Raw genomic sequence first — 16,929 nt, 5'->3', positions numbered from 1 at the left:
GAGCTCAAAAAGGATTTGGAAAAGCAAGTTAGAGAAGTAGAGGAAAAATTGGGAAGAGAAATGACAGTGATGTGAGAAAACCACAAAAAACAAGTCAATGACTTGCTAAAGGAGACCCCAAAAATACTGAAGAAAATAACACCTTAAAAATAGACTAACTCAAATGGCAAAAGAGCTCCAAAAAGCCAATGAGGAGAAGAATGCCTTGAAAGGCAGAATTAGCCAAATGGAAAAGGAGGTCCAAAAGACCACTGAAGAAAATACTACCTTAAAAATTAGATTGGAGCAAGTGGAAGCTAGTGACTTTATGAGAAATCAAGATATAATAAAATAGAACCAAAGGAATGAAAAAGTGGAAGACAATGTGAAATATCTCATTGGAAAAACCAACGACCTGGAAAATAGATCCAGGAGAGATAATTTAAAAATTATTGGACTACCTGAAAGCCATGATCAAAAAAAGAGCCTAGATATCATCTTTCAAGAAATTATCAAGGAGAATATATTCTCCTCATATTCTAGAGCCAGAGGGTAATAGAAATTGAAAGAATCCACAGATCGCCTCCTCAAATAGATCCCAAAAAGAAATCTCCTAGGAATATTGTTGCCAAATTCCAGAGCTCCCAAATCAAGGAGAAAATAGTGCAAGCAGCCAGAAAGAAACAATTTGAGTATTGTGGAAACACAATCAGGATAACACAAGATGTAGCAGCTTCTACATTAAGGGATCAAAGGGCTTGGAATATGATATTCCGGAGGTCAAGGGAGCTAGGATTAAAACCAAGAATCACCTATCCAGCAAAACTGAGTATCATGCTCCAAGGCAAAATATGGATTTTCAATAAAATAGAGGACTTTCAAGCTTTCTCAGTGGAAAGGCCAGAGATGAACAGAAAAGTTGACTTTCAAACACAAGAATCAAGGGACACATGAAAAGGTAAACAAGAAAGAGAAATCTTAAGAGCCTTACTAAAGTTGAACTGTTTTGTTTACATTCCTACATGGAAAGATGATATGTATGATTCATGAGACCTCAGTATTAGGGTAGCTGAAGGGAATACACACACACACACACACACTCTCTCTCTCTCTCTCATATATATATGGAGAGAGAGAGAGAGAGAGAGAGAGAGAGAGAGAGAAAGAACACACACACATTATATACACATACATACATACATATATATACATATATAATACACATATATATACATATATACACATATATATAGACAGAGGGCACAGGGTGAGTTGAATATGAAGGGATACCTAAAAAAAATAAAATGAAATTAAGGGATGAGAGAGGAATATATTGAGAGAGGGAGAAAGGGAGAGATAGAATGGGGTAAATTATCTCGCATAAAAGTGGCAACAAAAAGCAGTTCTGTTGAAAGGGAAGAGAGGGCAGGTGAGAGGGAATGAATGAATCTTGCTCTCATCAGATTTGACCTGAGGAGGGAATAACATACACACTCAATTGGGTATCTTACCCCACAGGAAAGAAGGAGGAAGGAAATAAAAAAGGGGGGACGATACAAGGGAGGGCAGATGGGGGGAGGAGGTAATCAAAAGCAAACACTTTCAAAAGGGTCAAGGGAGAAAATCGAATAAAGGAGGATAGGATAGGAGGGGGCAAAATATAGTTAGTTTTTCGCAACATGAATATTGTGGGAGGGTTTTACATGATGATATATATGTGGTCTATGTTGAATTGTTTGCCTTCTTAGGGAGGGTGGGTGGGGAGGGAAGAGGGGAGAGAATTTGGAACTCAAAGTTTTAAAAGCAGATGTTAAAAAAAAAAAGTTTTTGCATGCAGCTAGGAAATAAGATACACAGACAATGGGGCATAGAAATCTATCTTGCCCTACAAGAAAGTAAGGGAAAAGGGGATGGGGGGAGTGGGGTGACAGAAGGGAGGGCTGACTGGGGAATGGGGCAATCAGAATATATGCCATCTTGGGGTGGGGGGAGGGTAGAAATGGGGAGAAACTCTTATGAAAATCAACGCTGAAAACTAAAAATATTAAATTTAAAAAAAAAGATTTAGAGCCAGAAAAGACCCCAAAGGCCATCTAGCACAAGTCACTCATTTTACATGTAAGAAACTACCCCCCTTTCAAATGTAAACAGTTTGGTAATAGAAAGGGGAAGAGAAGCTCAGAGGGAAGAAAACAGACCAAACTAAAGTATGAAGAGACAAAATCTCCCAGATAAAATGTTGAAGAGTAACACAAGGTATCCTGAGCACCCAGTCAAGTCAGCACCCTTTTATTAAGCACCTACTACGAATCAGGAAGGCACAGTGCTGAGCTCTAGAGATACAAAGAAAAGGAAAAAAAAGCTGTCCCTGCCAACAAGGAGCATGCAATCTAATGGAAGAGATAACGTGCAAACAACTTGAATAAATCTGAAATGATCACAGAGGGCAGTCATTAGCATCAAGGGGGACCAGGAAAAGATTCTTATAGAAGGTGGGATTTCAGATTAGACCTAAAAGAAATCAAGGAAGCCAGGAGATGGAAATGAGAGGGAAAAGCATTCCAGGCATAGGAGAAAGCCAGTAAAAATCCACTGAGTCAGGAAATAGAGTATCTTTTTCCAGGCACAAAAATAAAGCCAGTATCAGTCTATTTTGTGGAGGGGAATAATGTGTAAGAAAACTATAAAGTTAGGAAGGCGCTAGGTGACGAAGGACTTTAAAATCCAAAATTAGAACACTTTTCCCTCAGATTAAGGTGCTGACGGGACTATTTGAAGGCAGAGCAATGAATGAAGGTGTAGAACACTGCAGTCCATCAATTCTTTGGTATATGACTGTTTTAGAGTTTTGAAATCTATACCTGAGAAACTATTCATCAAATAACTGTCAAGGACTATGGGAAGATAAATACATACCTGACAGAGAGATGGATTTTCTTAAGTTTTGCCTCATAAGGTAAAGATGAGTCATTGACCACTAGAGGCTCTGATTTGAGGAAGTAAGAGATAGTAGCTAAAGAAAAAGCTTTGAGAAGAAATTACAGGAAGGTATAATAAAAAAAAAATCAGCTGAATGCAGAAGGAATCACAAGTAGTGGATAAGGAACAAAAGATTCAGAGGGTTTCCACCTTAGACAACTGATTCTTCAACTGCTTTGATGGGAGCCTCAGTTGGGAAGAGAGGAGTAGCTTTTCTGATTATTTGGAAAAGGGCTGGGTCCCGGGTGAGAACTCTTCATTTGCTCTGCTAACTGAAGGAGGGCTGAATCCTACTACTGTATGTAGTGCTATTTGAACTAAATGCCCTTGGGTACCATATAAGGCCCAAATGAGGGGAAACCCCTCAGGTATACCTGGTTTGATAAGGGAGAAACAGAGTGAAATACAAGCTTTGCATCTGTTTTGCTATGAGCTAGGCTAATGGGAGAAGAGACATTGCTTTTCTAGAAGCTGATTAGAGAAAGCTCTTCACCATTCAGTGAAGAGTTAGCTGGGCTCATCTGTATTGCCCAGACACTAACCTAAGGGTTTTTATAGTTTTCGGCCTAAAGGGAACTGCTTGTCTGAACAATACTCATTTTATTTTTTTAATGAAAGAGTATAACACTTTCTCAGCCCTGGATTAAGGGCCTCAGTGAGCTTTTTTTCTTTCTTGCTGGATCCTCCTCCAGATAATGCCCTCTAACCATAGGTGTCCCTCAGGGTCCTGTCCTGGACTCTCTTCTCTTCTCTCTCTATACTTCTTCACTTGGTGATCTCATCTGTTCCCATGGATTTAATTATTATCTCCATGCTGATGATTCTCAAATCTACCATTCTAACCCTACTCTCTGAGCTGACCTCTAATCTTGCATCTCCAACTGCCTTTTAGACATTAGGAACTGGATGACCAGTAGACATCTTAAACTCAACAAGTGCAAAACAGAACTCATTATCTTTCCCCCAAATCCTTTCCGGCTCTCCCTACCTTCCCTATTACTTCAGAGGAAACACGATCCTCCCAGTCCCCCAGATTCACAACATAAGAGTCATCCTGGATTCTTCACTTTCACCTCCCCCCCAGCTGCTGCCAAGGTATAGTTCACCTTTGCACCCTCTCTCAAATATGCCCCCCTTCTTTCATCTGACACTGCCCCCATTATGGTGTGGGCCCTCATCACCTCACACCTGGACTACTGTAATAGCCTCATAGTAAGTCTGCCTGCTTCAGGTGTCTCCCCACTCCAATCCATTCTCCTAAAGCCCAGGTCAGACCATGTCAACCCCCACTCAATAAACACCAGTGATTCTCTACTGCCTCCCAGATCAAATACAAAATACTCTGTTTGGTGTTATCTAAAGCCCTTCCCAACCTAACTCCCTCCTACCTTTAAAGTCTTCTTACACCTTCTTCCTTGACACGTACTATTCCATCCAATGACACTGACCTCCTGGGTGTTCCATAAACAAGACATTCCATCTCAACTCCCGGCATTTCCTCTGGCTCTCCCCCATGTCTGGAATGCTCTCTCCTCTGCTCTGACTACTGACCTCTCTGGCTTCCTTTAATTCCAAACAAAAATCCCATCTTTTACTAGAAGCATTTCACAATCCCTCTTAATTCTAGTGCTTTCCCCTCTGTTAATTATTTTCTACTTAACCTTCCTAGAGCTTATATGCACATATTTGTTTGCATAGTATCTCCCCATTAAATTGTAAGCTCCCTGATGTCAGGGACTGTCTTTTGGCTCTCTTTGTATCCCCAGTTCCTGGCACACAGTAGGTGCTTAATAAATGCTTGCTTGCTTCCATCTTTCTCTGCCCCAATTTAGCCTTCATCAGGTGCCAATGTAATCTTACTCATGATTAAGCTCCTCCTTCAAAAGCCTTCAATGGATTTCCCAATGGTATATGATGTCAAGTTGTTCTCCTGGCATTTAAGGTTCTATACAATTTGGCTCCAATCAGCAATGGCATAGTGGGTTGCAAGCCACCCCTAGAGTCAGGAAGAACCGGGTTCAAGTCCCATCTTTAATACCGGCTGAGCAAGCCACGTCATTGATCTGCGCCTCAGTTTCCCTCTGTAAAATGAGGAGATGGGAGCAGACCTGCCCCCACAGGGTCCCTTCCATCTGACAATGTGATCTGTTCTGATCCTGTGATCTATTCCAGCCTCACTGCACCCTGCTCTTTACCTTTACGATTACTTTGTCTTCCTTTCTTTACATTTACAATGTTCCCCTGGAAATTATGTCAGCTCTTGGAAGACAGGAATCATTTCATTTGGAGGTATTTGCTTTCCCGTACCTAGCACTGCTTCCAGCACATAGTAGGTGCTTAATAGGCTCATAAGAGTTGGATGACTGTAACATCTGAACCCCAGAGACCAGCCAGGGGTGGGGAACCTGCAGGCTCGAGGCCACAAGTGGCCCTCTAGGTCCTCAAGAGCAGCCCTTTGACCGAATCCAAACTTCACAGAACAAATCCCCTTAATTAAAGGATTTCTTCTGTAAAACTTGGACTCAGTCCAAGGTCCACACCCAAGGACCTAGAGGGCCAGTTGTGGCCTCGAGGCTGCAGGTTCCCTACCCCTAGTACAACTACTTCATTTTACAGATAAGGAAATAAAAACCCAAAGAGGTGCCAGGTGTAGACAGCGGTAGATAGAGTGCTGCACCTGGAAATCAGGATGACCTGGATTCAAATTCTACCTCAGACACAGCCTAGCTATGTGGCCCTGGGCAAGCCACTTAACCTCTCTTTTCCACTCTGCCTCAGTCTTCTCCATCTGCACAATGGAGCCAATGATAGCACCTACCTCACAGGGTTATTTTGAGGAACAAACAAGGTAACTTGAATGTAAAGTATTTTGCAGACCTAAAAGTGCTATAGAAATGTGAGCTATTATTCTTTTTACTAAGTGACTCGCCCAAGGCTATTCAGTCAGTAAGCTTCAGAAGCAGGATTTGAACCCAGGGTTCTCTGACACCAGACCACTACTCTTACCATAGTACCACAGTGCTGAATTGAACTAAATTAACAAGCTTTTGGATCCAGGCTTTTCCTAGCTCTCAGACGTTATCTTTCCCTCTTGGGCCTGTGCTCTTGTGAAGGTTCAGGCCTCAAAGACTCGTTCCTGACATCTGGGTTGTGACTGTGGGATCATGTTAGGTCACGAAGACCTGAGTTCAAATGTGATCTCAGACATTTACTAGCTGTGTGACCCTGGGTAAGTCACTTCACCCTGTTTGCCCCAGTTTCCTCATCTGTAAATGAGCTGGAGAAGGAAATGACAAATCTCTCCAGTATCTTTGCCAAGAAAGCCCCAAATGGGGTCACAACAAGTCAGACACAAATTTTGGAATCATCCCCACTTACCCAATCCATTGCCAAAGATTTCATTTCTAACTAAACAACACCTGTTGCATAAATCCCCTTCTCTCAGCCCACTCAGCTCCCACCCTGGTTCAGGTCTTCATCACCTCTTGCCTGGACAATTGATAATAGCTTCCTAATTGAAGTCTGTCCCCACTCAATCCATCATCCGCTCAAGCTGCGGAAGCGATTTTCCTAAAGCCCAGGTCTGATCATGTCACCCTCTAGCTACTAAATTTAATTTATTAGTAAATATATTTTTATTTATTAATATTTATCAACATAAGAATAAATAAAATTTATTGATAAATACAAAAATATGTAAAAATAAATAGAAAATATATTTAAATAATATATTATATAAATATATGAAAATAATAAAAATAAAAATTTTAAATAAAAAATAAATAAATTTTATAAACTGCAGTGGCTTCCTATCACCCGCAGGATCAAATATAAAATCTGTTTGGCATGTAAACCCCGTCAGAACCTACCCCCTTCCTACCTTTCCAGTCTCATGAACTGAACTCCCTTCCACATACTAGAGGACCCAGAGATGCTGACTTCCTTGCTATTCCTCCCACAAATCTAACTCTCCCACAAATCTTAATCTCCCAACACCAGGCCTTTGCACAAATTGCAGTCACCACCCAGGACAGGGACACCCTCCTTCCTCACCTCTACCTCTTGGAATCACTGGATTCTTTCAAATCTCAGCCCAAATGCCCCTTTCTGGAGGAGGCTCTTCTCTATCTACTCAGCTACTAACACCTTCCTTCCCCTTTTGAGATCACCTCCCATTTATTCTTGTATGCACTTGGTCATTTCCATGTTGTCTCCTCCATTAGACTGGAAGCTCCTTGAGGGCAGAGCCTGTTTTTGCCTTCCTCTGTATCCCTAACACAGTACCTAGTACAGATTAAGTGCTTAACAAAAAATTTTCGACTAATTGCTTCTACCTGAACAACTCACTCCATTCCTTTCCCAGCTGACCCCCTACAAGATAAGTAGCATGAGGTGTAAGCCCCACAACCCAGGACTGAGTGCCTTGCCTCAGGCCCTTACAAGCTGCATGATCTTAGTGAAGTCACATAAGCTCTGTCTGTCTCAGTATCCTCACCTAGAAAATGGGTTTATATTGACTTCTAAGGTCCCTTCCAGATCCCATGAAAAAGTCCTCCACACAGCAATAGAAGGACACTAAACTTGGGCCAAATACAACAAAGCTTGTGCCAAATTACGTAGTGGTAATGCACAGCCTTCTCTTCTTTCAATGACGAGAATACAAAGTCACCTCTGCTGTTGAGGTCATCATTCCACTAGGCAGTTTGTTTAACTTTGCAATGAATGAACTTTGTTAAGAAGGGTCTTCTGAGTCCAAACAAAATACTCCAATTGTTGTATGAACAAGCAGTCCACGGTTGCAGCCTCCACTTCCCTACTGCCCCTGCCCTCGGACCCTTGAAATCTGGCTTCTGATTCCATTGCCCCAGTAAATCTGCTCTCTCAGAAATGACCGCTGATCGAGTAACTGCTGGGTTCCCTCATCTTTTCCCTGGTCCCACCTTCCTTGACCTTCTTGCAGTATTCAACATGGCTTCCTGTCCTAAGCAACCTCTGGCTTCCATAACACTGCTCTCTCTTGGTTCTTTCTATCCCAGGGGTGGAAACCTTCAGCCTTGAGGCTACATATGGCCCTCTAGATCCTCAAGTTCGGCCCTTTGACTGAATCCAATTTGTTCTGTGAGGTTTGGACACACACACATGCACACCATCAAGAGGAGAAGGATAATCCTCAGTTTTCAGATAAGAAATTGAGACCCAGTGAGGGAGAGTCTTAAATCTGCTGGGTTGTCCCTTCATATCATTTACTCTAAGACCTTTCTATGCTTTTTTTTAAAACTGATATAATCTCTTTCTAACACCCCTGGAAAGCAGACAAAAGAAAGGGATTGTTCACCATGGCAGCCACATTGGTCGCTGAATCTCTGCTCTCTCTCAGCTCCAATGCAGGCTTTCACTATCTGGCTCCCACCTAGGTTTTCAATCTTATTTCACATTATTCCTTTAGTGAAAGTGGGCTGCCAACTGTTCTCTTAGTCATCTCCCACCTCCGTGTGTTTGCACAAATGCTTCACCAGGCATAGAATTCCAGTAGGTTTTAAAGCTGCTTCTGGACAGGAACCATTTCACCTTTACTTTTGTATCCCTAATGTCTACCTCAATGCTTGGCACATAGTAGGTGCATAATGCATGCTTACTGAATTAAATTGGGATTTAATCCAATCCCTCTCCAGTTCTGCCCAGTAGAATCCTGGCTCATGATCTGGACTCCTACTCAAGGCTTTTTCTGGACCACTTCCAATCCCAGTTATTAGCATTCTCCAGTTCCTGAATTCACAAGACCATAGACCTGGATGTGGGGGGGACTTCAGAGGCCAGCTGTCCCAACCACCATATTTTTAATCCTATGACTTGCCCCAGATCACAGGTAGTAAACATGAGGGTCAAATTTAAACAGAGGTCCCCTGACTCCACAGTCAATATTCTTTCCCCTTCTTCACTTCTTCCTACTTTGTGGATACCGTTTATTCATTTACTCATGACCCTGTTGTATCCCCCAACAGAATATAAGCTCCCTGGGGGCAGGGACTGCTCTGTTTCCATTTTTGTATCCCCAGTGCCAAGCACAGTGCCGGACACAGAGTACCCATTTAATAAATATGTGCTGAATCAAATCAAACTAATTATACTGCCACCAGAAGACTCTTCCTCAAGCACAACCCTGTTAGGATAATTCAATCCCCTCCTATTGCCTGATGAGCAAAGCAGTAAAAACTTCAACCTGAAATTCAAGGTCCTCTGTGAATGGGCCCCGACTGACCCTTCCAGATTTATGTCCCATGACTCCTCGTCACATACACTACTCCTCCCCCAGAAGACTAGCCACCATTTCCCAAGCCCTTGGCTCCCTCTGTACCCCTTGGGAGGCCAGCCCAGAATGTTGCCAATTTACTTTTCCACTTGGCAAAATCCCACCCTACCTTTAAGGCCCAGGCTAAGTGTAGGTCATCCACCCCTGACTTTCCCAAGTCAGAAGTGCCTCTGAATTCCCATAAACTGGTAATTCCTTTATGCAGTCACCACAATCTCTTTTACAGCAGTTATTTATCTCTGTTCCCTTTTCTTTCTCTGTGAGCTCTTTGAGGACAGCGATCAAATCCTGCCTCAGTTTGCCCTTCTGTATAAGGAAGGAGCCAGCTAAGATGAACCCTATAGCCCCTTCCAGCTCCGGCATTCTATGACCTGAGGTTCTTCCCACTCCTAAGGTTCCTTTCTAGCTCTGACATTCTTTGTTCTGAGGACTCTGACCATTCTAACATTCTAAGGTGTGAAGTTCCCACTGGCTCTCACAATCTACAAATTTAGACATTGTGGCACACTTGAAAAGGGGTCAACTTGAAATCTGTTCTTGGTTGAAACCATGACCTACATCTCTCTCTCTCAGGTTCCATATCTCTAACATCGGGGTAATAAAGTTCAGACTGCCTGGATCCCGGGGTTGTTGGGAGGAAAGTACTTTACAAGCCCTGGAGCACTACAGTAATGCCCCTTAGGCGTAGCAGTATTGATGGTGACAGTATCTATGAATCTAGGTATTCTTCCTAGCACTGATCACATGATAAGTGCTAAATAAATGGTTGACTTAGGTCTGCTCTAGGGAAACTGAGGCACAGTAGAGGAGTCACTGAGTATGAAAGGTGAAACAGCCTTCACTAAGTTCACACAGGTCTATGGCAGATAGGATTTAAACTCAAGAGTCTTTAATTGCCTGAAAAGACCCTCAGACCTAGTGGCACATACTCTCATCCACACTGATTTTTCAGCCCTGTGCCCCAGAGATGGGTATGACAACCCCTTATGACCCAAACAAGGCCCCCCTTCTAATATAAAATGAGAAGCACGTTGGAAAAAAATAATAAAGTCTGGTGGTCACAGTACCTACTGCAGGCTGAGGAGACGGGTCTGAGGAAGCCATCTGCTTGTGACTGTGCTCAGCTCACCACCTTCTCCTATTGGAAGAAAGACAGGAAATCTCATCAGAGGGGAAGGGAAAAGGAGGTCAAGACTGGAGAGGCTTCATTGCCATCCCAAGGTTGGGTGAGCAGAACACACACATACACACACAGCCCCTCTCTACCCACCATCTATCTCCCTTCTAGCCTCCACCTCTGGCAGCTGCCTCCCTGGCTGTAGGAGGAGCTTCCAGGCCAGGAAAGAGCCTGATTAACTTCATTTGCAAATCATTAACCCAAAGAAAAACCACAGGTGGATGGTGTAGAGTTGGCTACTGTCCCACCCTCTTTCTTCCAGGTCCCACAGCAGATCACCCCAATGCCCAAGGAGACCAGCAGGCTTCCAAATAACATGAACCCTCTGAGGCTCTACTCAGAGACTCCTGCCTGCTCCAACCTGGAGTGGAGATTCCGGTTAACACTCAGATCCCGACATCAGCAGTAAATGAAGCCTGGTCCTGGGATGAAGAAAAAATGTAGAAGCAAAGCTGGCCAGCTACCTTCTGGGAATTGGCAGGACATTTCCCCTTCCTGGCCAAACATTAACCATCCCTTCCCACTCTAACTGGTTCAACATCCCATCTGCTAGCTGGGTTCGAGGCCTCACCCTCTTTGGACATCCCTGTCCCCGTCCGAGAGGAAAAGTGGAATGGTAGGCTGGGGAGAGGGGCTGCATTGGGCACCAGGAATTCCCAGGCTCAAATCTTAGCTTAGACGCTTCCTCAGAGCAAGGAAAACCTGAGTTCAAACCCTTTCTGGTGACTGGTTGCTAGTACCTTCGTGATCTAGAAAAAGTCTCTCAACTTCCATGTGCCTCAGCGTCCACATCTATGCCATGACAAGGATATGCCTAAAGCACCTATTTCACAGGTTTGTGAGCCCAGATGAGATCACGCAAGTGCTCTGAAAACCTTAAAATACCATCTATGTGCTAGCTGTCACAATTTCATTCATTTAACTGTCTCGGATGAGGGAACTCCTTCTACCAGTGCAAATCTAGTCTACAACTTTAAGCCTTTGGGCATCTTCTGGGGCAAGCATAGGGAGGGACAGTGGGCAATGGCTCCATTTTAGAAGAAACTGAGATAGAAGTTATATGACTAGCTCAAGGTCACACAGATAATGTCCTAGGCAGAATTCAAACTCAAGTACTCTATCCACTATACAGCTGTCTCTTCCACATCTCAACTTTCCCCATTGCGATTTCAACATATCCCCAGGTCAGCATAAGAAATTAAATGGGAATTTTGCATTAGTCACAGATGATACCAAGCCTATGATCAAATACTTAACCCAAATTTTACAATAAGGTACGGTAAATACCTCATACGGGGAAAAGAAAAAATACAGACTTCTTCTCTGGTACGAAGGGAGGGCCAAAAAATGTTACCCGGATTTTCCAGATGGTGGGGGTGCCACGTCCCTAACCTCCTCAATGTGAAAGGTATAACTGTACCACCTGCATGCTTCATTGCTATTCTCTAAAGGGGGAAGTGGGAGTTATTATGGTTTGTTCCTTACCTGAAGAAAATAAAGCTTGAAAAAAGAGGAAGGAGGAGGAAGCAGAGAAGGAAAGAAGGAGGAGAGGGAGAAAGTGTGATATAAATGGGAGCCGTTGTTTTCATCACTGGACATATTCAAGGCAATGGACACAAGTCTTTAGACAAAAGGGCCCCAGATGGCAGGTGCTCCTCACTTCCAGGGTCCTTATCACAGAGACTTTCCAGGCTTTCCTCTCCCTGGGGTGGTATCCTATCATCACGGGAGCTCAGGAGACAAGAATCCCTAAGTAGAGTCTGCTGATGGGACCAGATGGCCTTCCCTCTAGGGTTAATCAATCAACACACCACATAGCTCTCCAGAAATTAATGGACCCCACACTAATCCATTAAGAGTCACCACCACCCCCAACACACAGCCCAGGATTTGCATCTCTTCACTACCCTTCACTTATAACAATCCAGCCCAGTTTGACCCCAGGATCCCCCAGCTCCAAGACTCAGATCTCATTTTGTTAGGAAAGGCTTCTGCATAAAGGGTATTATCATGACAATATCGTGAGCACCAGAATTGGAGGTGGAAAAGCCTTGGCTTCTAGCCTCAGCTCTGCTCCAAATTCACTGTGTGACTTTATGAAATTCACTACCTCCTTCTGGGTCTGTTTCCTCTACAACGGAATCATCAACCCATGTCCACTAACTTGCCCAGTCTTTAGTTCTACAGACCCATTATCCAGCCTCATCCATCTTCCCTTCACATTGGCAACCATGGTAGTTGAGGCCTTTATCACCCTCTCCCCTTCCCTAAGTCATGCTCCACCCAGATGGCAAACTGATCTTCCTAAAGCACAAATCTGGTTCTTTCCCTGCTCAAGAAGCTTCAAAGGCTCCTTATTCCCCCTAGGGTAAAATCTCTGTTTAGCATCTGAATTCCTTCTGGTTCCCACCTACCATTTGAGGCTGATTTCACTTTACTCTCCTCCACATATTGTGCGTTCAGGCCAAACTGGTCTGCTGGCTAACTCTCCCGACTGTCCTCCGTGCCTGGAATACTGTCCAGGCACCAAGAGCATTACTTGTTAAGGCTCAGCTCAGGGGCTACCTTCTTCACAAGGTCTTTGCTAATCATCTTGGTTGTCAGAGTTCTGGCCACTAAATTACACTTAATTTACATTGCATATATTTTTTATTTCCGTATCTATGTACGTGTTGCTTTTTCCTATAAATTGTAAACTCCCTGAGGGCAGAGACAGTTTCATTTTTGCCTTCATATCCCCAGCACGGAGCCCAGGGCCTAGCAATCAAGGAACCAGTCCATAAGCATTTATAAAGAACCTACTATGTGCCTGCCCATACCTGTGCTAGCCACTGGGAATCCAAAAACAAAATGAGAAGGCATTTAATAAATAATCATTGAGAGAAAAATAAAAGGGGGGGAGGGGAGGAGATGGCCCAGACAATCTCTAAAGACCCTTCCAGCTCTGGCACTCAGTGCTTCTGTGAAGTCATACTTACTCAGAATCTCAGGCTGGGCAAAGGCTCCAAGGCCAACTTCTCCAGGCCTGGCACTTCACCAAATATTCCCAGCCAGCGGTCAGCCAGCTTTCCCAGAAGTCCCTGGGGAAGGGAAAGGGGAGGGGTGCATCCTCCAAACAGAACCTCCTCAACTTTCTCTGTCAGGTATCCTCCAGCTGTTTATATCCCCTTCCCCCACCCCCAAATGATTTCGAACTCACCATGTATATGTTTTATATTTATTTGTGTGCATGTTTATCAGAAACAGACTATAAGCCCCCTGAGGGCAAGGATTGTTTGGGTTTTTTGTCTTTGTACCTCTAGTTACTAGAACATAGTAGGCACTTAATAAATGCTTGAATGAATGAATGGTAAATTCTTACCCCTCCTTTGAAGCCCAACTAAAGTGCTGCCACCTCCAGGAAGCCTTCTCTATCTCAGACTTCAAAGGCACTTCATTTGCCCCCTTCTAATGTGCTTAGTTTTCATCATCATGTATAACAGTTGTCTGTGTTTCTGCCCAATTCCCTTACTAGCTGGAGAGCCCTAGGAAGAGAGAGGCTGTGTCTTATCCCAGCTTTGCAGTCTCCCTCAGTGAAATGCACACAGCTTCTTCCACGAGGCCTCCAGCAAAATGAATGTTTATTAGATGAAATAAAATTGCATTAAATGAAATGAACAGTTGTCTGCTGTCCAAGAGTCTCAGATCTTAACTGATGTGTCTGCCAGAACTTACCGATATGTCTATCTGTGACTTTACATGGGCCTCTACTTCCTTCTCTATAAAAAATGGGGGGGGAGGGAAGGAAACCGGATCACCTTTGAGGTTTTTACGTCTGATCTACCAGCGTCCCCTAAAGCCTGCTTCTGGATCCAAGGGCAGAGGCAGAACCAGGAGACTGAAGGATGGGACCCTGAGGGCCCAAGTCAGAACAGAAAGACTGACAGGAGGTAGAGGGGTCAGATCTGGGGTGAGTCCACAGACACAGCCAGGAATAGAAGAGGAAATGAGCCCCGCAAAAGAAATGAGGCCATTGCAGGAGCAGGCATCCCCCACTGCTCCAGGAGAACAGTAACATCTCCTTGGGTTTCCAGACCTAGTTTCACCTCTTTGCCCCTAGCTTCCCAGGCATCCTGGGCTCTGGCTGCTCTGAGAGAGAATTCAGGGCCTCAGCCCCTCTCCTCCCCCCACTAGGCTTTAGTAAGGATCCATAGAAAAGGAGCACATGGTGCTTAGGGAACTTCTCCAATTCACTACTGTCTGTTAATAAATATTGATTGAGGGGCAGCTGGGTGGCGAAGTGAGTAGAGCACCTGCCCTGGAGTCAGGACAACCTGAGTTCAAATGCGGCCTCAGACACTTGACATTCTTACTAGCTGTGTGACCTTGGGCAAGTCACTTAACCCCAATTGCCGTGCCTTTCCCCCGCCAAAAAAATAAATAACTATCAATAAATATTGATTAGAGGAAATGCTGCCCAGACAGGAACAACACAACCAGGAGGTAGCAATAGTTTCCTGTGGAATGAGGGTATTTCCCAAGGGCCACTAGTGAGAGAAGCATTCCTTGGGATCATGGGATTCATAACTAGAAGGGACATTCAAGGTCATCCATCCAACCCTCTTATTTGGGGCCGGGGGGGGGGACTTGGGTTTTTTTGTTTGTTCATTTTCTTACAAATGAGAAAACTGAAACCCAGAGAAGACTGAGTGATTTCGCCAAGGTCACATAGTAAGTAACAGTGACAGGGCTCAGAACCAGGTCCTCTGACTCCAGGGTTACTGCTCTTTTGACAACACCCTGACACCTCTGCAAGAAGAGCTGAATGTTATGAGGAAGAGGAGGAGAAGGGGAGGAGGAAGAAGAGGATGACAAGGAAGAGGAAGAAGATGAAGAAAGGGAGGAGGAGGAGAAGGAAGAGCAATAGGAGGAGGAAGAAGGTGAAGGGAAAAGGAAAAAGAGGAGGAGGAAGAAGAGAAGAGAAAAAAAGGTGAGGAAGAAGAAGAGGAGAAGAAGGAGGAATAGGAGGAGGAAGAAGGTGAAGGGAAGAGGAAGAAGAGGAGGAGGAAGAAGGGGAGGAAGAAGAGGAAGAGGAGGAGAAGGAAGAGGAAGAATAGGAGGAGGAAAAGGAGGAAGAAAGGGAGGAGGAAGAAGAGAAGGAAGAGGAAGAAGAGGAGAAGGAAGAGGAAGAAGAGGAGGAGAAAGAAGGGGAGGAGAAAGAGAGAGAAAAGAAGGAAGAGAATGGGGAAGAGGAAGGGAAGGAGGAGGAAGAAGAAGAGGAAAAGGAGAAGAAAAAAGAGGAAGAAGAAGAGTTGAAAGAGGAGAAAGGGGAGAAAAAGAAGAAGAGGAGAAGGAAGAGGGGGAGAAGGAAGAGGGAGAGAAGGAAGAGGGGGAGAAGGAAAAGGAGGATCTCTCCTCTGCTCTCATTACAGATCTGCCCCCAGAGTTACAAAAGACAGTAGGAAAGAGCAGTCTTCCAATGGATGGGAGGATGCCAGGAGTCAATTCAACGAACACTTATTTGTGTGCCTACTGTGTGCAAGGCGCTGGTATTTTAACTTGTAGGATCTGTGAACTAGTTAGGTTTTTTAAAAGTATATTTTGATAAAACTACACTTCAATATAATTGCATTTCAATATAATCTAAATCGATCAGAAATATCACTCTCCTCCCTTCCCCCTACCCCAACTCAAACTAAGCTGGAGGCTATGCCTCTCCCTCTAGGCTGGGCCTCAGAACAGGGCCCCCCACTCCAGCCCTCCCCCACAGACACACTTTTCTTTCACCTCCACTCCAGATGTATTTTTATTTCATGTATTTAAAATACTATTCTTAAAAGGGGTCTCCAGTCTACACCAGGCTGCACCCAAAGGAGTCTAAGACACACAAAAGGGTTAAGGACCCCCTTGCTTTACGGGGGCAATTAAAAAAAAGTTAGAAAGGGAGGTTGCAGCCATAGAGGTCAAGCTCGGAAACATCTTTTTGACCCTAGAAGCAATAGGGAGCCATGGAAGATTTCTGAGCAAAAAAGTGAAAAGATCAGATCTGTGTTTCAGGAATATTAGTTTGAAAGTGGGATAAAGGATGAACTGGAGAGCTGAGAAACTGGAAGCAAGAAGACCAATTGAGAGGCTCCTTCCGTTTAATGAACTAAACTTGTTTTCAAAAGAGATATGAAAAGGTGCCTCTCTCCCTTCTTGGCAGAGGTGGGGGACAGTGGGTACACAACACTACATGTAATATTGGACTTGGTCAATGTGTTGGTTAGTTTTTCTGAACTGATTTTTTTTTCCTTTTAAAAAGTTCTGTTATATTGAGATGGCTCCCTGAAGGGGATGGGAGGACTATTTTGGAAAATGAACTCAAGGCCCTTCCTCATCCTGGTTGTCCTCTCCAGTTTATCCATAGCCTCTCCAAATGTTTGTTGAATGAATAAGTGACCAAGCAGCCTGAAGAGGATGCTGATATCACCTCCAGCAAAGGCAGGATTTTTTAAATTTTTTT

At 44.0% G+C, this 16,929-nt stretch overlaps 1 protein-coding gene across 1 annotated transcript in view; it reads right to left on the bottom strand.

Moving 5' to 3' along the window:
* Window positions 1-16,929, bottom strand: part of ARHGEF10L (Rho guanine nucleotide exchange factor 10 like) — a 232,632-nt gene that overhangs the window by 181,597 nt on the left and 34,106 nt on the right. The window contains exon 2 of the mRNA XM_036746730.1: window positions 10,336-10,406. Coding sequence (XP_036602625.1) covers window positions 10,336-10,372 — 37 coding nt within the window. The 5' untranslated portion in view covers window positions 10,373-10,406. The remainder of the gene's footprint in view (window positions 1-10,335; window positions 10,407-16,929) is intronic.

This window comes from Trichosurus vulpecula, chromosome 2 (assembly GCF_011100635.1).
Source record: "Trichosurus vulpecula isolate mTriVul1 chromosome 2, mTriVul1.pri, whole genome shotgun sequence".
In the NCBI taxonomy this organism is placed as follows: Eukaryota; Metazoa; Chordata; class Mammalia; order Diprotodontia; family Phalangeridae; genus Trichosurus; species Trichosurus vulpecula.
Note: the sequence above shows the minus strand (reverse complement) of the source record. Positions and strands in the feature narration are given on the sequence as shown.